General features: G+C 32.3%; 1 protein-coding gene across 2 annotated transcripts; it reads left to right on the top strand.

The window, feature by feature from the left end:
• The first annotated feature begins 115 nt into the window (after positions 1-115).
• LOC127709358 (DNA polymerase beta-like) lies at positions 116-23,214 on the top strand. Of its 2 annotated transcripts, none has more exons than XM_052214847.1 (13): positions 116-179; positions 2,751-2,875; positions 4,259-4,333; positions 6,671-6,729; positions 13,475-13,524; positions 13,993-14,044; positions 14,687-14,741; positions 17,869-17,941; positions 18,411-18,481; positions 18,973-19,059; positions 19,559-19,623; positions 19,928-20,067; positions 20,830-23,214. In XM_052214847.1, exons 2-13 carry the CDS (start codon positions 2,786-2,788, stop codon positions 20,919-20,921), a joined length of 909 nt encoding a protein of 302 aa, XP_052070807.1. In that variant the 5' UTR covers positions 116-179; positions 2,751-2,785; the 3' UTR covers positions 20,922-23,214. The 2 variants fall into 2 exon arrangements, with proteins under 2 accessions (XP_052070807.1, XP_052070806.1); XM_052214846.1 differs by having other exon boundaries at positions 122-273.
• The last annotated feature ends 1,236 nt before the right edge of the window (positions 23,215-24,450 follow it).

The raw sequence follows: 24,450 nt of genomic DNA on the forward strand, positions 1-24,450 counted from the left end.
TTGACACAAATATTATGTAATCGGGGAAAAACAGACAGAATGTATTAAGATTTATTGATCCATGAAAGTTTAATTGATAAAAAATAAACAAACTTCTATATTTTTTCCTGGTTATAAGGGTCTGTTGATAAAAGACGGCGTTGGCACTTTTTAGACGATTTTCTTTGTTCCGTTTACAGGTGTGTAGGGAAAGAACCTACCGAGTAACTATGAGTAAACGGAAACATGACGACAGTGAAAACCCCAATTCAGAATATAGCAATTTCTTAATGGGTAAAGAATTTTGCAATACTATAAATGGACAAAATAAAAGTGCATGTGATAGACCTATGGCTATGGCTATGATATTCATGTAATTTGGTTATGTTTTAGGCATTCCAATAGAAAATTGTATCTAACTAGTTTTAAATACTGATATATACTCAGTGGGCATCCAAATCAGTAAATCGCTCAGGACACTGAATGTTTAAGTGTCCAACTCCTACTCTATTTATAAGCTCCCTGCTGTCTTTTTTTTTACTATCTTAATTTATGATTAAGTGCAAGACCACTCAGACCGTCTACATAAAAAAACAACTTTGACCGTCTATGAAGACAACTTGAACCGACTATTAAGACAACTCGGACTGTCTATGAAGGCACTTGAACCCTCAAGAAGTTAACTTGGACAGTCTATACATTGCTATAAGGTCTATTATGTCAACTCAGACATCCAGCTGGGGTTTAAAAAACACTCCCCATTCATAAATATTATTTTTTTCTAAAAGACAAATCCGACCATTTACGAAGAGAAGTCAAGCCATCTATATTTACAACTCAATAAAATTGAGAATGGAAATGGGGAATGTGTCAAAGAGACAACAACCCGACCATAGAGCAGACAACAGCCGAAGGCCACCAATGGGTCTTCAATGCACAAATTTTAGCTTCACTAGATATTTTGTGTTGACATGCATCCATCTATTATTGAGGATTGTATATGACACTATAAAAATAAGGAAATCTTGTATGATTGCCAATGAGATAACTATACACCAAAGTTCAAATGAAGTAAGCAATTATAGGCAACTGTACAGCCTTCAACAATGAGAAAAACCCATACCATATAGTCGGCTATAAAAGGCCCTGACATGAAAAATGTGAAATAACTCAATTGAGAAAACTAATGGCCTAATTTATAACAAAACAGACCAACATGAACCAATGACAACTAAACTATAGGCTCCTGACTTGAGACAGGCACACAAAGAATGTGGCGGGGTTAAACATGCTTAAAGTCACCAACACTCCCCGTAACCTTGGACAATGGTGTAACAGTACAACATAAAAATCAGTTGAAAAGGGCTTAACTCATCAGATAGATACAAAGCAGAAAAACATCTAACAAAAAACATAGACTGGACATGGCAGGGTATTTATACATTCCTCACAACAAAAAAGACACAAAGTACAGATCTGAGAGTACTCTCAGTTACTGACAGCTAGTTCAAAGCCAATAACAACTAATAAAAAAATCATTTGTCTAAGACTAAAATATTAATCAGTACACATCCAACATCCAATGCCAATGATTAGTGTTATGACGCCATTAACAGCCAGAGAAAAAGATGACCTTGTGCAATGCCGAAATATAGGTATCGACAGATTCTAGTATATTTGTTTTGTACCGTGAATGTGCATATGTGTATAACAATAATATTTAGTATGGTTTTAAACTGCTGATAAGAAAATGGATATTTATACCAATAAAAACAATATTTTAAGAGCTAATTACAGTGTTGAATTGGTAACCTTTTAGAATAAGTTTATTAAAGGGATAACATAATCCAATTTTAACTGAAAAATACATGTACCTATTAATGTCAAAAGTGTTTAGCTTAGCAAATTATTATAATATGTAATTAAAAGGTTTGAAAATCTTACATATTATACTCGTTACACACAGATAGATTTGCTCTTTATTAGTGTTTTAAATGTGTGTCCCTCCAAAAGGAAATAACTCAAATAACTCTGATAATAGTAGTCTATTGCTTTCATGATAATAAAACCAACCAATTATCATTAAAATATGATGTTCTAAATAAGCCAAACAGGCAAAATATGTTAAGTAGTTATAAAAGAATCATGTTAAAAAAAAATGTGAAACAATTCAAAAGAAAAAGTCACAACCTGAAGGAAACAGTTCTTTCAATTTGACCTTGATATGGTTGGGAGAAGGTTGATTAATAATGATCAGTTCCTGTCAACCAAATTTTTAAGCTTTTGCACTATATAGATATAAGAAGATGTGGTATGAGTGCCAATGAGAACTCTCCATCCAAGTCAAAATTTATAAAAGTAAACCATTATAGGTCAAAGTACGGTCTTCAACACGGAGCCTTGGCTCACACTGAACAGCAAGCTATAAAGGGCCCCAAAAATTACTAGTGTAAAACCATTCAAACGGGAAAACCAACGGTCTAATCTATATAAAAAACGAGAAACACTTATGAACCACATCAACAAACGACAACAACTGAACATCAGATTCCTGACTTAGGACGGGTGCAAACAATTGCAGCGGGTTTAAACGTTTTAATGGTACCAAACCTTCACCCTTATCTGAAACAATAGTGTAACATCACAACATAGAAAGACACACTATAAAATATCAATTGAAATGGCTTAACTATCAAAAGAATATACTTTACTTAAATGCAGTTATTTTGTTTTTGAATAGCAAATATTACAATTTTTAACTATAATTTTAGAGCTTGCTAACTATGAAAAAAATGTGAACAGACAGATGCACAAATACAATGCCTATCGCAAAGCTGCAGCTGCTATAGCAAAACACCCTACACAAATAAAGAATGGAACAGAGGCTCAAAAATTAGTGAGTATACAGTATGAATTTGTTGCAAAGAAAGTGGAGCAGAGGCTCAGAAATAAGTGAGTATACTGATTCAAATGTAGCAGAGAAAGTGGAATAGAGGCACAGACATTGTTGAGTTTACTGTATGCAAATGAAGAAGATAAAGGGGAATAAAGGGTATAAAAATTGTGGTCAAAGCACTCTTATAAAGACGTTAGCAGGAACTTATAGATAAGCCACTGTATAAGTAAAGCAGAATGCTTTAAATAAAGTGGAGCAGTGAGAAATCAGTGAGTATGTATGAGTATAGCAGACTGCTTTAAATAAATTTGAGAAGTGAGAATTCAGTGAGTATGTTTGAGTATACAAGATTGTTTTAAATTAAATGGAGCAGTGAGAATTTAGTGAGTATGTATTAGTTTACCTAATTGTTTTAGATGAAGTGGAGCAGTGAGAAATCAGTGAGTACGTATGAGTACGCCAGATTGTTTTAAATTAAGTGGAGCAGTGAGAATTCAGTGAGTATATGAGTATACCAAATTGTTTTATTTAATGTGGAGCAGTGATAAATCAGTGAGTATGTATGAGTATAGCGGTTTGCTTTCAATAAAGTGGAGAAGTGAGAATTCAGTGAGTATGTATGAGTATAGCAGATTATTTTGATTAAAGTGGAGCAATGAGAAATCAGTTAGTTTGTATGAGTATGCAGATTGTTTTATATGAAGTGGAGCAGTGAGAAATTAGGGAGTATATAACAAACAATCAGTAAAGTAAAGAGTTGTCATGTACAGTCTTATAAATTAGTATGAAAAGCAGTCTCAAAAAAGGATATTTGTAAATAAAGAAGATAGCAAAGCTTAGAATTATTGCTTTAAGCAACAGCAAAAAAGAATCTTAGAAATTATTCATTATAACAGATGATTTGTTGAACAAATACAGGCTTTCTAAATAAAGCAGAATTTTCTAATTTTCCCATATTCTGTTTTGGATTCAAAGGAAGAACAATGTTATGACAAATTCTCATGTTCACCTCATTAATTTTGTTTATCCAATTCCTGTCATAAAATTGTTACATCAGTTATTCCTTCAATTTATTATTGGATAGAATGTGCATCTTATCCTATAGACTAAACAACTTGGGACAGTATTATTCATGTGTAGCCTAGAGAAGATGATTTTTTTTTAAATCTGCTTTATCAACATTTAACCTTGACTATTGATTTTTTTAATAGGAAAAGGAAAAAAAATGTTACAGTCAATATTTCCAATTTAGATATAGAGTCTTGCCTAGAAGATCTTCATAAATCAAAAAGTAATTGAAGCACATACTAAGCATGCAAGTATTGTTGATTTCTGAATGATTTCTGATTGTAACATTATTTATCATATTCATCTGTTTTACAGGAAGGAGTTGGAGCAAAGATTGCTAAAAAGTTAGATGAATTTATAGGAACTGGAAAATTAGAAAAATTAGAGAAGGTACTTGACATATTTTGTTTTTCATTTTAGATTGAAAAACACTTATTTTATATATATAAATTGATACAGATTGAAAGTTTAACAATTTTATGGGAAACAAATCCTTTTTATACGACCGCAAAAAAATTTTTGTGGTCGTATATGTGTATGACGTTGGCGTCGTCGTTGCCGTCCGAAGACACATTAGTTTTCGCACTCTAACTTTAGTTTAAGTGAATGGATCTTTATGAAATTTTACCATAAGGTTCCATATCACAAAGGGAATGCTGGGATTGATTTTGGGGGTAATTGCCTCCAAATTTTAGGAATTAGGGGCCAAAAAGGGGCAAAAAACAAGCATTTTTTCTAGTTTCATGACAATAACTTGTGTGTAAGTGTATAGATCTCTCTGAAATTGTATCACAAGGTTCCATATCAGAAAGGGAATGCTGGGATTGATTTTGGGGGTAATTGCCTCCAAATTTTTGGAATTAGGGGCCAAAAAGGGGCAAAAAACAAGCATTTTTTTTGTTTCATGACAATAACTTGTGTGTAAGTGTATGGATCTTTATGAAATTGTACTACAAGGTTCAATATCACAAAGGGAAAGCTGGAATTGAGTTTGGGGTAATTGCCCAAAAAGTTTAGGAATAAGGGGCCAAAAAGGGGCCAAAAATAAGCATTTTTCTAGTTTCCAGACAATAACTTGTGTTCAAGTGTATAGATCTCTCTGAAATTGTACTGCAAGGTACCATACCACAAAGGAAAGGCTGGGATTGATTTTGGGGGTAATTCCCTCAAAATTTTAGGAATTAGGGGCCATAAAAGGGCAAAAAAACAAGCATTTTTCTAGTTTCAGGACAATAACTTGTGTGTAAGTGTATGGATCTTTATGAAATTGTACTGCAAGGTTCCATATCACAAAGGGAAAGCTGGGTTTGAGTTTGGGGGTAATTGCCCTAAACGTTTAGGGGCCATAAAAGGGCAAAAAAACAAGCATTTTTCTAGTTTCAGGACAATAACTTGTGTGTAAGTGTATGGATCTTTATGAAATTGTACTGCAAGGTTCCATATCACAAAGGGAATGCTGGGATTGAGTTTGGCGGTGATGAATCATAAGGGGGTTCAAAAAATTTGGGGGGGGATTTTTTTTTCCTTTTTTTTCTTTAAAATTTTCCATTTTAAATTGGTTATTTCTGATATATAAAAGCAAATAATAATGATATGGTTTGAATAGGTAAATTAAAAATTTTTTAGTTCTTAGACCACTTTCATTCTGTGTCAGAAACCTATGCTGTGTCAAATATTTAATTACAATCCAAATTCAGTGCTGTATCAAGCTTGAATGTTGTGTCCATACTTGCCCCAACTGTTCAGGGTTCGACCTCTGCGGCCGTATCAAGCTGCTGCATTTTATTTTAAGGCTTGGTGGTGGGGGGGGGGGGGGGGGGGGGGGGGGCGGGGTAGGGGTATTATTACTATTAATAAGATCAGTTTTTAGGAAATAAAAATAATAATAAAGTTATGTGTTTGTGATTCTGTTAAGTCAATAATATTTTGTATGCAGTTGTATTAGCATTGGCACATCTCATTTCTGTGGTATTTATTTCACCCCAACCCTCAGTTGTCTGTTGACTGATAATTTTGCTTACCAGTAATTTAAATGTTACAAGTTTTTGATTAGGTCAGTTTAAGATAAACGACTAATGGTAAGTCAATGATATTTGGTATGTAGTTATATTAGTATTAGCACATCTTATTTCTGTAGAGATTATATGGCTCTTCTTCCACTGTCATGTTCAATTAACTTTGGAATTTTTGCATGATTTACATGTTAAAGTTTTTGATTAGGTCATATTATTAAGGAACCGCTTATGATAAGTCAATGTTTTAGTGTATGCAGTTGTATTAGCATTGGCATGTCTCATTTTCATGAAGATTATTTTTGCCCTGTCCCTTCGATTATGGTTCATTGACTTTGAAAGTTTTGCATAGCCTAAAATATTGCCAATTTTAATATCAGCATTTGCATTTTACTATCAAAATAAAATACAGGCAAGACATATGATATCTTTGAATCAACAGTTTATGTAGCAATATGTGTAAATGAATAGTGAAGCAATCTTTTTAAAGCTCATCAAATAATGGCATTAAAACTGGGTGCCGCAATTTTGTTTTTTTTCTTCTAAGATTAGCAGATTGTTTATAATTTGTTTGGGTCTTTTCAGGGTTTTATGTATATTCCAATATATTTACTAAACGGACTAGTTTGCTTTAGAAATAACCATAGCTACTGACCTTGCTATTTAGGCAATGTTTATACGTAGTTGTATTTTAAAATTATTTTCTTTCTTTCAGATAAGAGCAAACAGTACAAATACTGCAATAAATGAATTGATCAAAGTTACAGGTATTGGGTAAGTAAGCCTTCAGAAAAACATGGAAAGGTGATTGAAGGATAAAGTTAAATTTTTGTATCGCCATTGACGAAAGTAGCAGAAAGCAAGACATAGGGATTGACGTCATCATATTCATCAACAATTGTTAAGTTTTTTGCTTAAGTTAGTTTGATAGCAACTACTTGTGATAGTGATAGATCACTGATATTTAATACAAAGTTGCATTACTATCAGTACATATCAGTTTGACAACCATTACGAGGCCATGCCCCCTAGGTCATGGTTCAGCGACATTGACTTAATTAGCAATTTTCAATGTTAAGTTTTCTGCTTAAGTTAGTTTGAAAGGAACTACTTGTGATAGATCATTGATATCTAATATAAAGTTGCATTACTATCAGTACATATAAGTTTGACGACTATTTCGAGGCCCTGCCCCCTAGGTCATGATTCAGCGATTTCAAAGAAGCAAGCAATTTTCAATTTAAAGTTTTCTGCTTAAGTTAGTTTGATAGGAACTACTTGTGATAGATCATTGATATTTAATACAAAGTTGCATAACTATCAGTACATATCAGTTTGATTACTATTTCAAGGCCCTGCTCACTAGTTCATGGTCCAGCGACTTTAAATTAATCATGTTAATTAGTGATGTTGCTGTCCATCTGATTGTCTTTTTCTGAATTTAATGCTCACAGGCAAGACATATCTCTGTGTCAACAGTTTATTTTTTTATGTTGATTGAAAATTAATTCCAGTGGTATAACTCAGATGCTAATAACAAGATAGTAGATTAGATATTGAAAAGAACCAAGGGAAATCTTTTCCTATTATCCACTAGCAATTTATTTTTGATTACCTGGAAAGTCTATGTGTAAGATATGTAAAATTATCCCTACATGCATAATATTATTGAAATGAGAGAACTAACTGAATGATTTAATTGGCATACCTGTTCTTATAGCTGTTTTGTTTGCATACCTGCCAACCTCTGAAACCTTCAAAGAGGGAGATCTCCCTCTCAACTATGACAGCTGAGGGGGAGATTTTGCGCGAATGACATTTTCAAGTGAAATATATGACGTGTTTATTTATTCATCTACCAAACACATATAAGAGTTAATAGATATACTTTGTTTCTTTTAATATGGTTATACATGTATCCTACAGAAGGTGTGTTGTTTATTTCTTTCCTATTTCATCATCTTTGACATTTGAATTCCATCAGGACAACATTTCACCCCACATACCTCTGTTAAAAGAGAGCAATCATGTTGTCACAGATTGTGCATTATGTGTGTGCTCTTATTAACAGATTCTTTATTAAGATAACTAATATTACATTAGTGTTCTCCATTACAAATCATATAATAATATACAAAACAACATTTCAAAGTTTCACATGTAATATATATATATATATATATATATATATATATATATAAAATAATACAGTTGTACCCATATTTTTAGCTCACCTGGCCCAAAGGGCCAAGTGAGCTTTTCTCATCACTTGGCGTTCGTCGTCCTTTGTCGTCCGTCGTCGACGTCCGTCGTTAACTTTTACAAAAATCTTCTCCTCTGAAACTACTGTTTGACCAAACTTGGCCACAATCATTATTGGGGTATCTAGTTTAAAAAATGTGTCCGGTGACCCGGCCAACCAACCAAGATGGCAGCCATGGTTAAAAATAGAACATAGGAATAAGATGTAGATTTTGGCTTATATCTCTGAAACCAAAGCATTTAGAGCAAATCTGACATGGGTTTAAATTGTTTATCAGGTCAAGATCTATCTGCCCTGAAATTTTCAGATGAATCGGACAACCCGTTGTTGGGTTGCTGCCCCTGAATTGGTAATTTTAAGGAAATTTTGCCGTTTTTGGTTATTATCTTGAATATTATTATAGATAGAGATAAACTGTAAACAGCAATAATGTTCAGCAAAGTAAGATCTACAAATAAATCAACTTGACCAAAATGGTCAGTTGACCCCTTAAGGAGTTATTGTCCTTTATAGTCAATTTTTAACCATTTTTCGTAAATTTTTGTAAAAAATCTTCTCCTCAGAAACTACAAAGACAAATTTAACCAAACTTGTCCACAATCCTCATTAGGGTATTTAGTTTAAAAAATGTGTCCGATGACCCCGCCCGTGAACCAAGATGGCCGACATGGCTAAAAAATAGTACATAGGGTAAAATGCAGTTTTTGGCTCATATCTCTGAAACCAAAGCATTTAGAGCAAATCTGACGGGATAAAATTGTTCATTAGGTCAAGATCTATCTGCCCTGAATATTTCAGACCAATCAGGCAACACTTTGTTGGGTTGCTGCCCCTGAATTGGTAATTTTAAGAAAATTTTGCAGCTTTTGGTTATTATCTTGAATATTATTATAGATAGAGATAAAATGTAAACAGCAATAATGTACAGCAAAGTAAGATCTACAAATAAGTCAAACATGACCAAAATTGTCAATTGACCCCTTAAGGAGTTATTGCCCTTTATAGTAAATTTTTTACAATTTTCATAAATTTTGTAAATTTTTGTAAATTTTTACAAAATATTTTGCACTGTAACTACTGGGCCAAGTTCATTATAGATAGAGATAATTGTAAGCAGCAAGAATGTTCAGTAAAGTAAGATCTACAAACACATCACCATCACCAAAACACAATTTTGTCATGAATCCATCTGTGTCCTTTGTTTAATATGCACATAGACCAAGGTGAGCTACACAGGCTCTTTAGAGCCTCTAGTTAAGAATTGTTTCTTATTTCTAATGCATCTCTAATAAATTTGTATAAATAATTACTTTCAGTAATATTTTGTGGATTTAAAAGTTTAGAAACTGAAAAATAATCATTACCCAAATCTTTTAAATCTAAACCATAAGATTGGATAAAAGTTTGCCTTATATCTTTATATTTATCACAAGATATCAAAAAATGTTCTTCAGTCTCTACTTCAGTGCAAAATTTGCAAAAACGTTGTTCTCTTGGAATTTTGGGTTTATTATATCTACCCCTTTCTATATTTAAACAATGAGCACTGATACGTAGTTGTGTAATTTTACTTTTTATATTTTTGGTAAGATTGGTTTGAAGATAGAAGGGAACAAAATTTGGAACAAAAATATTACTTAAAGCACCAGTTTACTGTCCACAGCTCCAGATTTGATTTTTATACGACCGCAAAAATTTTTGCGGTCGTATATTGGTATGACGTTGGCGTCGTCGTTGTCCGGCTTCGTCCTGCGTCGTCCGAAGACACATTGGTTTTCGCACTCTAACTTTAGTTTAAGTGAATGGATCTCTATGAAATTTTACCATAAGGTTCAATACCACAAAAGGAAGGTTGGGATTGATTTTGGGGGTTATGGTACCAACAGTTAAGGAATTAGGGGCCAAAAATAAGCATTTTTGTAACTTCCAGACATAACTTGTGTGTTAGTGTATGGATCTCTTTGACATTTTACCACAAGGTTCCATATCACAAAGGGAATGCTTGGATTGATTTTGGGGGTAATTGCCTCAAAATATTAGGAATTAGGGGCCAAAAAGGGGCAAAAAACAAGCATTTTTCTAGTTTCATGACAATAACTTGTGTTATAGTGTATGGATCTTTCTGAAATTGTACTACAAGGTTCCATATGACAAAGGGAAAGCTGGAATTGAGTTTGGGGGTAATTGCCCGAAACGTTTAGGAATAAGGGGCCAAAAAACACATTTTTCTAGTTTCCAGACAATAACTTGTGTTCAAGTGTATGGATCTCTCTGAAATTGTACTGCAAGGTGCCATACCACAAAGGGAAGGCTGGGATTGAGTTTGGGGTGATGAATCATAAGGGGGTTCAAAAAATTTTGGGGGGGGGGATTTTTTTTTTTTCCTATTTTTTTTCTTTTAAAATTTTCCATTTTAAGTTGGTTATTTCTGATTTATATTTAAAAGCAAATAATAATGATATGGTAGGAGATACACACCAAACAGGATGTGTAAATTATTATATAATAAGTATTGTGCAATAGCAAGAAATTTTCAATTGCACAGTATTGCACAATAGCAAGAAATCTTCAATTGCACAGTATTGCGCAATATCAAGAAATCTTCAATTGCACAGTATTGCGCAATAGCAAGAAATATCCAATAGCACAATATTGCGCAATAGCAACAAATTGTCAATTGTACAGTATTGCGCAATAGCAAGAAATATTTAATTGCACAGTATTGTGCAAAAGAAGATACTTAGTATAAATTGCTTATTTCTTGACCAATTTCAATGGGGTTTTATTCTTGAATTCTTGGGGTTCTTTAATATGCTGAATCTAACCGTGTATTTAGTTTTTGGATTTTGGGCCCCGTTTTTAAATTGGTCCACATTGAGGTCAAAAGGGTCCAAAACTAAACTTTGTTTGATTTCATCAAAAATTGAATTATTGGGGTTCTTTGATATGCCGAATCTAACCGTGAATTTAGATTCTTAATTTTTGGTTCCGTTTTCAAATTGGTCTACATTAAGGTCCAAAGGGTCCAAAATTAAACTTAGTTTGATTTTAACAAAAATTGAATTCTTAGGGTTCTTTGATATGCTGAATCTAAACATGTATTTAGATTTTTGATTATGGGCCCAGTTTTCAAGTTGGTCCAAATCGGGGTCCAAAATTAAACTTAGTTTGATTTCAACAAAAATTGAATATATGGGGTTCTTTGATATGCTGAATCTAACCATGTACTTAGATTTTTGATTTTTGGGCCCCGTTATCAACTTTGTCCACATTGAGGTCAAAAGGGTCCAAAATTAACTTTGTTTGATTTCATCAAAAATTGAATTCTTGGGGTTCTTTGATATGCTGAATCTAACCATGTATTTAGATTTTGGATATTGGACCATAATAGGTGAATGTCCAATTTAAAATTTTTAAGTTCTTCGACCACATTCATTCTGTGTCAGAAACCTTTGCTGTGTCAAATATTTAATCACAATCGAAATGCAAAGCTGTATCAAGCTTGAATGTTGTGTCCATACTTGCCCCAACTGTTCAGGGTTCGACCTCTGCGGTCGTATCAAGCTGCGCCCTGCGGAGCATTTTATTAGCCAGTGCTTTTTGTAGCTTATTTTTTATCGATAATTCTTATGCTATGCTATTTTATCATATATACATGTTGTACTTTGATTATTATTATTGTTCAATTTGTCTTTTAAACTCATGCTGTCTATTTGTTTGGATAACTCTCCATCATATTGACAAATTTAAACTTTTTTACATCATCTGTAAAACGGTTGTACTTCAAGGGGGAGTAAGTCATAACATGTACTTATTAAGTTCTCTGAATATGGTTCAATACATACCTTATAAATTTCAATATAAACATTGAATCGAAGTATAGATCTTTTAAGTGATTTTTAAAATATAATTATTTTTTTTGTCTTAAGGCATACAAAATCTTTTAATTGCTATCCTTTTATGATTCTTTGTTTAATTTGTATTTAGTTTATATTGTTTTATCAATTCACATTGTTTTAAGAAGGGTAACTTAAAACAGACTTAAACAGGGAAGTAATCCTGAAAATTTCTTTGAAATGTTTTTAATAACAATAAGCTTGAAGCAAAAGTCGTTAATGATTGTAAATTAGTACTATGTTTGACACCAAGCTGTCAAGTGAAGCCATTTAATTTCACATGGTCTGTGATTTACAGGTAAAAACAACCCTCATCAGTGACACAAAAACGTAATTTTGGCTTGTCATTCAAGGTTGAAATATCCAAAAGCGGGAGATTCTATACTCCCGCACGGGAGGGTACTGGCAAGCGGGAGATTTCCCAAATTTCGCCATTTGAGCAGGAGTCTCCCGCTCAAAACGGGAGGGTTGGCAGGTATGTGTTTGTCAAGTTTTAACATAATATGAGCTTCATTGTGATAACATCAAATTCTTGAATCATATAAAACTATTACTAATGAACAATGCTTTTGCCCCTTTGAGTGGGTATGGCCGATCTGGCTTAATTTAAAAAAATTCAATTTGACTGAAATTAGTTATCTAATTTCAGTCACTGAAAATAAAATCAGTTATGACCGACAAAATGATTGTTTCCAGACCCTTTGTTCATACCCTTGTACAGCACATTTGACTGAGCTATCAAGCTGGAATATTGGTTTTAAGAAAATAATTGTTAAATATAATCATATTACGGTATGCAACACTACTGGTAAGAAATCATCTTATTTATTTATTATACCCCATGGACAATGATGGAAAAAAGCATTAAGTTTTTGATCCATCTGTCCATCCGTCAGTCTGTCAGTCCTGTTCTTGTCACCACAACTCCTCTGAAATTGCACAACAGAATTTCATGAAACTTTGTAGATAATAAGAAGATACTATGTAGATGTGCATATCGGCAGGAAATTATGATTCAACTTTTTTTCTAGGAGTTATGCCCCTTTGAAAGTAGAATTTTGGCCTAAATATACTACTGCAACAGTTTGTCATTGCAACTCCTCTGAATCCACACAACAGAATTTCATGATAATTTGTAGATAATTAGGACATACTATGTAGATGTGCATATTGACAGGAAATTGTGATTACATTTTTTTTTCAAGGAGTTAAAACTCCATTGAACTTAGAATTTTGGCCTAAATATACTACCGCAATAGTTTGTCATCAGAACTCCTCTGAAACCACACAACAGAATTTTATGAAACCTTGGAGGTAATAAGGACATATTATGTAGAATATTTTCATTTTTATTTTGCAGCCCAGCAGCAGCTCAGAAGTTTGTACAAGAAGGAATACATTCAATAGCAGGTAGTTTTCTCACATGGCAAGTTATTCAAATGATATTAACACCTAAATATTTGTAGAATTTATTCAAAATTTATCTCATGGTTGTTTAGAGCTTTGATACAATATGTGTGCTTGTCGTCGTTGTAAGTTGTATGATGCCATCAAGCTATAATTATTTAGGTAAACTTGTGTTGTTTGATTGCTGTCTCACTCATATCTTACATGAAACAATTTTGCTAAAATAAAAAATTAACTTTTTTTTTATTTGCATATCAAATAGAGTATTGGGCAGACTGTATCATAAAAATTATAAAAATAAGAAGATGTGGTTTGATTGACGATGAGACAACTTTTTGGAATTTATGTTTGATAATGGTTTCAGAATGTTATTAAAGTTAGCAAAAAATGAATCTGTCAAACTGACAATATTAATAAATTTTAAAAATAATGATATGGTAATAATCAAGTAATGAATATTTTCAATTGTAGACTTAAGAAAAAATATAGATAAACTAAATCATCATCAGCAGATTGGTTTGAAGTAAGTAGCATTATTTCATAAATAATCCTTGACAGACCATTGTTGACTTTAGATGCAAAAATTTTATCCTTAGTACTGCAAAGCGCTGTGATTGATGGCATTTATACAAAATTTTTTTCATTGTTGAGAAAAATAATACTTATTTGGACAGAATAATAGATTTTTTTTTCAACAATTACCTTATTGTATTTTTGCTGATATTTCAAGTAGATGCTGAAATATTACATCTTTTAATTCTCAACTATATTGTCTATGCTCTCCAAAGAAATCTAAATTTCTTGAATGCTGACTGTTAAAAGGTAAACTAATTTTAATATTTCTATTTGCCTTTAATTGGAGCAGGATACTTTGAAACTTAATTCTTGTACATTTGTACTATATGAAATGTAAGTTTATGTGTACACACCTATTGTTACATTGTATATGTATGCTGGTCATAGTTTTTAGACGTAGGATATTTAAACATGGAGCATACCACATAGAGATTTCAAGACAATTGTATATGATTGATATTGATATCAATTTGACAAACAAATTTTATTTTTTCTTCCATGACATTCACCCAATGATCTGATTAAGTAATCTGAGAAAATCTATTCAAAATTAATTTTTATATATACCGCTATATAAATTCCATTTCAGACATTTTGAAGATTTTGAAACCAGAATTCCAAGAAAAGAAATGTTAGAACTTCAGGTATTAACAGTGCACACTAGGCTTTAGATCCTTTTACTTTGACTAATCCAAATTGTTGGGGGTTGTTGGAGCACTGCTAGTGTCCATATTCATATTAATATCCATATGACTAGAACAATAAGGGAGATAATTGCCTTTTTGAAACATGGTTAATTGGGTCATCAATTCATGACATATATTGAGGGCTAAAAGGGTAGTGGTTATACAAATATATTAAACAAATATTTAGATACATGTTAGCCACTTAATTTTTTCAGTTACACTATGTTAAAGTAAAAAACAAAACTGTGCCACCTTGTACTATGTCTTTAACATTCATAAGTGACCCCTAGGGGCCTCGGTGGCCGAGTGGTCTAAGTAGTTACTACTGTAATCACTAGCCAGTCAACACTGAGGATGTGAGTTCGAACCCCGCTCGTGCGGGTGCACTCCACTCCAATCTTAATTGACTAGGATTGTCAGTTTTCCTATCGAAGGTCGGTGGTTTTCTCCGGGCACTCCGGCTTCCTCCACCAGTAAAAATTGGCCACCACGAAAAAGCCCAAAGCAGTGCTTAAAAGTGGCGTTAAAACACCAAAAATCAATCAAATCATAAGTGACCCCAGTTGATATGTTTAAGGTTAATGCCAAGCAACTCATAAAATAAGTAAACATAATTTCATTTTTATACGACCGCAAAAAAATTTTGTGGTCGTATATTGGTATGACGTCGGCGTCGTCGTCCGAATACACATTGGTTTTCGCACTCTAACTTTAGTTTAAGTGAATGGATCTCTATGAAATTTTACCATAAGGTTCAATACCTCAAAAGGAAGGTGGAGATTGATTTTGGGGGTTATGGTACCAACAGTTAAGGAATTAGGGGCCAAAAAGGGGCCAAAAATAAGCATTTTTGTAACTTCCAGACATAACTTGTGTGTTAGTGTATGGATCTCTCTGACATTGTACCACAAGGTTCCATATCACAAAGGGAATGCTGGGATAGATTTTGGGGGTAATTGCCTCCAAATTTTAGGAATTAGGGGCCAAAAAGGGGCAAAAAACAAGCATTTTTCTAGTTTCATGACAATAACTTGTGTTCAAGTGTATGGATCTCTCTGACATTGTTCCACAAGGTTCCATATCTCAAAGGGAATGCTGGAATTGATTTCGGGGGTAATTGCCTCCAAATTTTAGGAATTAGGGGCCAAAAAGGGGCAAAAAACAAGCATTTTTCTAGTTTCATGACAATAACTTGTGTGTAAGTGTATGGATCTTTATGAAATTGTACTACAAGGTTCCATATCACAAAGGGAAAGCTGGAATTGATTTTGGGGGTAATTTCCCACAACGTTCAGGAATAAGGGGCCAAAAAGGGGCCAACAATAAGCATTTTTCTAGTTTCCAGACAATAACTTGTTCAAGTGTATGGATCTCTCTGAAATTGTACTGCAAGGTACCATACCACAAAGGAAAGGCTGGGATTGATTTTGGGGTTAAATCCCTAGAAATTTGAGGAATTAGGGGCCATAAAGGGGCAAAAAACAAGCATTTTTCTAGTTTCAGGACAATAACTTGTGTGCAAGTGTATGGATCTTTATGAAATTGTACTGCAAGGTTCCATATCACAAAGGGAAAGCTGGGTTTGAGTTTGGGGGTAATTGCCGTAAATGTTTAGGAATTTTGGGCCAAAAAGGGGCCAAAAAATAAGCATTTTTCTAGTTTCCAGACAATAACTTTTGTTCAAGTGTATTGATCTCCCTGAAATTGTACAGTAATCATACATGTGAACCTCCCGAAGGGAATACAATAATCCCGTTTTCAGGGGTCTCCTCCCGACCTCCCGTTGAAGACAAAAAAATCCTGTGTATGAAATATTTCATGAATGAAAAATTTCAGCCCAACATATCTGGTGTAACTGACATTACCTGAAGTTATATTTTACCTGTAAATCAATTAACATGATAATTATATGGCTTCACTTGTCACCTTGGGTGTCAAACATACTGGTAATCAACGATTTTTACATCAGGCTAACTGCCGTTGTGTAATAAAACTTTGTATATTTATAAATGAATGTTGGGTTACTTCCCTTGATTTATCCTGTTTTAAGTTACTTTCCTTTAAATAATGTAAATTTTTAAAAGAATATAAATAAAATATAAATTGAACAAATAATCATAAAAGGATTGTAATTAAATGATTTTAAATGTCTTAGGACAAATAAAAAAATAATAATTTGAAAATTATTTGAGGGTTCTATACTTCCTTTCAAGGCTTAAATTGAAATTTATATGTTAACTATGACCCATGAATCCAGATTGAATGTGTTACTTATCATGCATTATAAATCTACTTGCATAAAGATTAAAATAAAAGATCTACTTGCAGATAGATAAGCAATTATTCTGATTGCAATGAATAATGGAAAAAAAGATACTTAAAAAGAAGAATGTAAGATTGAACAAGTTGAAAGTTTAAAAAGATAGAGAAAATTTATAAGTACAAGGGTACTATAAACATAATACATTCGGATGGAAAGTTGAAGAAAGCACACTTTAACAGACAATTTCTACAGCACACGGTTACATTTACGACAGAATTTATGTCGATTAAAAACCTCCTGATCTGAGTCCTAATCTCCTGACCAAAATTTCCCAAACTCCTGATCTTAGTTTCACAGTCCATCATATGTACTGCAAGGTACCATACCACAAAGGGAAGGCTGGGATTGTGTTTGAGGGTGATGAATCATAAGGGGGTTCAAAAAATTTTGGGGGGAGGGGGATTTTTTTTTCCTTTTTTTTCTTTGAAATTTTCCATTTTAAATTGGTTATTTCTGATTTATATATAAAAGCAAATAATAATGATATGGTTTGAATAGATAAATTAAAAATTTTTAAGTTCTTAGACCACATTCATTCTGTGTCAGAAACCTATGCTGTGTCAAATATTTAATTACAATCCAAATTCAGTGCTGTATCAAGCTTGAATGTTGTGTCCATACTTGCCCCAACTGTTCAGGGTTCGACCTCTGCGGTCGTATCAAGCTGCGCCCCAGCGAAGCATTTTATTAGGGTTTATTTCTAAGTTTGTTTTGTAAATGACAGCTTTTAATCAGATAATAATGAGGAACAACTATTTTCAGGATCTTGCATTACGAGAAATTCACAAACTAGACACAGAATATAATGCTGAAATATGTGGAAGTTTTAGAAGAGGTTAGTTACAATAAAGTACTATTTATATATAATCAGGGGTAAATATTAGTTACATGCCAATCCAACATCACAAGTACATGTATACAGGTTTGACATCAAGAGGTCAAAATATGACAAACAATGGACAACTGTCCAAATCATAGTTAAATTTTATTTCATAAAATAAATTGATGGTTACATAATTACAAGCTGTAATTTTTTATATAGAAAAAGATAAATATTGCAAGATACATCAGTATTAACTTGATGACATAGATAAAATAGTCCTTTAGTCAGAACAAGTAACGATTTTGGAATTTAATTGAAATAAGAGAGAGATGGACAACAAAATCGAAAGACATGTGATTTGGTTTAGTCCTCTTTGTCGATACAACTCTGACATATAATGATACCTTAAGCAGGTTGATATCCTGTTAAAGCACACTGTTAATAGCTCAGTGGTTAATGCGTCATTCTTCACTATTTCTAGGTGCTGAGACCAGTGGTGATATAGACATACTGCTGACACATCCATCATTTACATCAACTTCTAAGAAAAAGGTAGGTTCAACTAAAGTGGATATTTTTGTTGAAATTTACATGAGATCAATGTAATATCTTGTTTAATTACATCTGTTAATGTTATTTAGAGTGATAAATTAAATAAATTATTACCCAAGATCAGTATATTATCTTAGGGATTGGATCCCTGAATGTTTGTGGGAGAGTGATATTGGTTGCATTACAACGAGAGATCAGTATAAAATTTTCTTGAATAAGATCCTTGAATTCATTGATAGCAGCTGAGTTTAAGGCATAATGGTAAAATGAAAAAAATTCATATGGTTCTAAACTATTTGAATAAATTAAAAACAAGTCCATTTCATGTAACTTAAATATATCAGATAATGAGATATGACATCAACAAAAAAATTAATAATCAGTATTTGAACTACTTTTGTAATTGGGTTATAGATAATGACTGTTTATTGAGTGCATGAAATGTGATAAATTGTATGCAGACAACAAAATTTTTCTGTTTTTTTTTTCAGACGAAATGTCTTCATGATGTAGTTAAACTGTTTGAAAATATAGGCTTCATAACAGATACATTATCACACGGGGATGCAAAATTTATGGTGAGTTCCAATCTATTGTCAGATTTCCATTGACGATGGTCTGGAAATAAAAAAATCCTTTCTTTTAAACCACTAATTGATTTTAGAACTAAGGAAAGTGACTAAGTGTACTTTTTGGTATCACTTGGTAATATTTTCAACAAGGTTTTCAGTAAATGTCTTCTGAAATTACTTAACGTACTTTTAATCAAAGTTGATACTTCATAGAACATACAACATTATGTGGAGAGAGTTACATTACAGTTGTTAAAATTTAAATTATTTAGAGGAGAAATGGAATAGCATTTCTAGAAGAAGGATATCAATCGAAATTTCACGCAATAAGATATTTTGCTCTTTAACGCTTTTAAATATTAGTGTAATAATCCTTTACTACTCAAAGCTGTAAGTTTATAATATCAAATTGTTGTTAAATACACAGTATTTAAGGATTGTACTGTCATTTCATGTTACTGATTAAAGTTTTGTGCTGAATACACTATTTCTCTCATATTCTTAGGGTGTATGCATACTGAAGAAGAAGACTGGTGGCGAGGAGCCAAAATACAGGAGAATTGACATTAGGTAAGTGAAAGAAGTGATGATCATAATGATAAATATTACAAAGATGAAAAATACCATAATAAAGTATTTTGAAATATAACCAAATTTACGTCTTCAACTCAATATCTTAAGGAAAGTTTCATCAAATCTGATTTTTTTTTAATTCTACTACAATGTTATGAATAAGTAAGCATATGAAAATTATAACAGGTCATTTCTGAGTTATATCTCTTCATTATGCCATTTTGTTTTTTTTCATTATGAAAATTATTTAAGAATGGGAAATAACATCCATATCCCTTAAAATATGTTTCTTTTATTTAAGATTGATTCCCTTTGACCAGTATTATTGTGCATTGTTGTATTTCACTGGCAGTGATGTTTTCAACAAGAACATGAGAGCACATGCTTTAGAGAAAGGTTTTACACTGAATGAATATACACTTAGGCCACTAGGTAGTACAGGTAAGACTTCTTTAATCAAATTAGCTGCTTATTAAACTGATTATTTATATGCAAAAACACGTAAAGTAAGCATCATAAAGAGGTACATGAATTACCTGTGATTGAAGAGTACACAGGATAATTCTGAAAAAAAATAAGGTTTTTCAGTTGTTGTAAAATTAGTGTACTTCCTCTGAATAAAAAGTCAAAGTATGATATGTAAGGAATATTTGTCAAAGTTGTGGAGGCGAGGGTAATGTTTATGTCGATTCAGGGATATTTGGTAGGCAGTTGTATAAGTATTTGTACACCATTGAAAATTATTTGGCTCTGCCCTTCAGTCATTGTCCAGTGATTCAGACTTTTCATAAGTTTATATGTTGAAGTTTATGATAAGGTAACATTAAGAGGAGCCACTATTGGTAAATCAGTGATATTTGGTAGGCAGTTGTATTAGCATTGACACACAATATCAATGAATAAGGGACACACATAGATGAACAGTTTCATGTTCCTTTGTTTGTTTTCTCCTTGTCAATCAAACTACATCTATTATTCTATGTGGGTGCTGGAAAGGCACCAAAGAGACTAAATGTTCTTTGAAATTGAATGAATAATTTTATTGAAAATCACTTCACCTTCTTATGTTACCATTGGAAAAGATAGAATATGGTGCAGATGCTCACAATGTCTAATCAAATACTAAATCTACTGTGATAGAGATGGTCAGAATTATTTATGATTTAATATTGGATAATGTTTGTTAACTTTACTTTTTAACAGGAACTCCAGGAGAACCTCTTCCAATAACTTCAGAAGAAGATATATTTGACTATTTAGAATATGAATACAAAAAAACATGTGACAGGAAATAAAAGTGAAGACACCTAGCAATGTGACAGAAAATAACAGTGTAGATACTTACAACACAACATAAAATGAAATGCAGCATTTGTAAACTTCACAGTTAAATAAGTTAACAATTCTTATGTTAAGTTGAAATTATATTGACAGAATGAACATGTATCAATGCACTGGTCAGTTGCTGATTTTATTTGGGGCTCAGGGGGTGTATGCCCTTTTTGATTGGAAAATTTTGATATTTTTGGGCATAAATCATAGGCATATTTTCACCTCGCTACCTCATTTGGCACTTTTTTTTTCAAAGTTCATATCATAATAAAAGTGTACTATTAAAGATTCAAGTTGATGTGACTTTGACTTAATGGTTTACTACCGTAACCAAATTCTTTAACCTGATACAGAACAAACAAATGGAATGATAAACAGACAAATCAATGGACTCACTGACTGAAAAAAAACCATTATACCCCTCTTCTGTCTTAGTGGGGGGGGGCAAGAAATAACTACTGATTCAGAATTTGTGTTGCATAAATGTTTTCTGATTTCTGACGTTCTTATATGTATATATATATACTGGGACCGTGCAGTAAATGTCGAATTCTTATTGAATACATTATGGCAAATATGTTCATGTTTGTTTATCATAATTTATTTGATCATTGCCAATTGTTATTTTCTGCATCTACTTAAAAAAAAACATTACTTAGAAAAAGGGGGATAGATACCAAGAGGTCAATCTAAAACCATAAGTTAAAGAAAGACAAACAAAAGACCAAAAGGACCAACAAACAATCAGAAGTCCACATAATGATAAACTACCTAAACCAAACCTTAATCCAGAGTTGAACTCAAGGTTTCTTGGAGTTATAACACTTACAGTTTCAATAGAGTCAAAAGTCCATCTTCATCATAAGTGGCACAGTTGAATATAAAAACTCAATATTGCTGAATTTAAATTCTGACAAAGTTGACAACCTTATTGTGTCAGTGGATTAAATTGTATGCTTCTTACCATTTTGTAATTGCTTTCCTAAACAAAAATCCAGTGTAAAAACCATTGCTGTGTGACAGTCTGGAAAACTGGTGTAACATGGTTAATATTATAGGTAAGTGATCAACACTGATGGATTGTTTGCTGAATTCATTTTTCAACAAGATTGAGATATAAAGAATTCCCTTTTATGAATTAAAGTTGAAATAATATAGCATGCAAATTAAGAGTTAAAATGCCTTGCTTGCAAACTTTGTTTGGATGTTTGCTCAGAAATTTTAATTAAGATTGACACCTAAATTCAATGGGTAGGCGGGAGTAACAGTCTGTTTACTATATACAAAGGTTTGATTGGTCAATGAATATCAAAATTGTGTCCAGTTAGGCACTTACAGATATAAAGAAGCATGTGCTAAAGGGGGTACAGGAAAGGTAAAGTAAACTAATTTTGAAATGGATTAAAACCGTAAAGCATGAGCAGTTTTAATGTCATATTTTAATTAAAACTATTATTTTGACATTTTAACGGGTAGAAAGATGAAGGGGAAACAGTGAACAATTAAAATTTATTTTTTATGATTCTACAAAAAAGCAAAAATAACTAAAAAAAAACACACACAACTTAAACAAAATAATCAATGCTCATGCAGTAATATCTCTTTTATCTTTTCATGTAAATTGTATTGATAATATAAAAAATTAAAAGTATTTATATTAAACATGATGACAGAGACAATTAATCTCTGATGATGATAAATGATCAAGTTTCATCTTCCAATATTAACAATAAAGCAATTGTGTGCAGAAAACTTTTCATTATCATATCAAATTAAAACAACCAAACCATCAAATCTTGCATTACTGTAAAAATTATTATTATCAATTAGTTGGTTCACATTTAGCTAACTATTCTTTTTTTCTGTATACCCTTTAAGTGCCTGACTGGAAACAATATGATATCCATTGTCTAATCAAATCTTTTTATATAGTAAACAGGCTGTTACTCCGCCTACCCATTGAATTTAGGTGTCCATCTTAATTACAATGTCTGAGCAAACAACCAAAACAAAGTTTGCAAGCAAGGCATTTAAACTCTTGATGTGCATGCTATATTATTTCAACTCTAACAATCATAAAAAATTTCCACTGCACATTGTATATTTTAATAAAAAAAGGCAGCAAAATGAAATGAATATCTGAGCCTGTTTTCAGTTGTATATGTTGTTTATTGTTTGTAAAGTTGAATGCATGATATTATACATGTTTATTAAAGTTTGTAATGACTTTTTATATGAAATAAATGTTCAAAAATAGATTTATCTTGAATATATATTTTCTTCCTACGTATTCAGCTATATAAATATCAGTATTTTTAAAAAAGTTACAGCCATATCTTTCACCCAAGGCATATATATACCTTTTATATATAAAGTCACATTAAAGATTCTTATTGTGCATATTCAGTGCAAAGAAACAAAAGTGTTGTATGAAGTGAGTACCAACATTGACTAAATTATGTTCGTGCAACATTAGTTCTAAAACTTGCATTTATATTACTCCAGATGAACTAGTGTAAAGTTTTTCAAAATGCAATATAGCAACAACAAAAATTCCTCAATATGTAAATTGAGTAATTGCTGAATTTTTTCCAATGATTTCTCAACCGTGTCCATCTGTCCAAAAGACACTGGGTAGAAATCTTTCTTCAAAGTTTTCTTGGATCCCATGGAACGAGTGACTTTATATTTGTTCTGCTGCATCATAATAATCAGTTGTAGCGAGAAATCAATTTTTACAACTGGCTTGCAGCCACATCCTGTTTGCAGACACTTTGAAATTTTACAACACTTATTTGTATAAGGAAAATTTTCGTCAAACTTTTCTTGGCCTCACTGGAAAAGAATGATTTGATATTTAGTCTGCAGCTTGATAATGTTGAGTTATAGCTTGTAAGAAATTTCATCTGTCATGCAGTCGCTTCCTGTTTGTCCATAGTTTGAAATTTTACAACCCTCATTGTACTAAGTATTTCTTTTCATCAATGAAGAGGAATTAATAGTTATGCTTCAGTATACATGCAACCTAAATAAATTGCATGCAGAGATGCAGGTCCAGACCTGGTATCAGTCTTGTTTTTTTAAATGGTAAAATTTGACCCCCCAAGTTAAGGTTTAACCATTTGTCAAATGTCAAAATTTATTCTGAGTACAACCTAAACCCATGCAACTGAAGCCAGTCTGGACATAGATATATGAAAGTTAAATGTAATTTCTGTTTAAGAAATTTAAACACTTCCTGTATTTAATAGGCATGTTTTTCATTGCTTCAGAAGTTGTAAAAATAAACCAATTTAAAAATAAGATGTGGTATGATTACCAATGAGACAGCTATCCACCAGATCCAGATTCCAAATGATGTAGATGGAAGCAACTAAAGGTCACTTTGGACACGCAAATAAATAATGTGGCGGGTTAAACATGTTTGTGAGCCACAGCAGTGTAACAGCACAGCAGAACATACTGTAAAAATCAATTTGAAAGGGCTATCTC

The sequence above is a fragment of the Mytilus californianus genome, unplaced genomic scaffold (genome assembly GCF_021869535.1).
Source record: "Mytilus californianus isolate M0D057914Y unplaced genomic scaffold, xbMytCali1.0.p SCAF_7, whole genome shotgun sequence".
In the NCBI taxonomy this organism is placed as follows: Eukaryota; Metazoa; Mollusca; class Bivalvia; order Mytilida; family Mytilidae; genus Mytilus; species Mytilus californianus.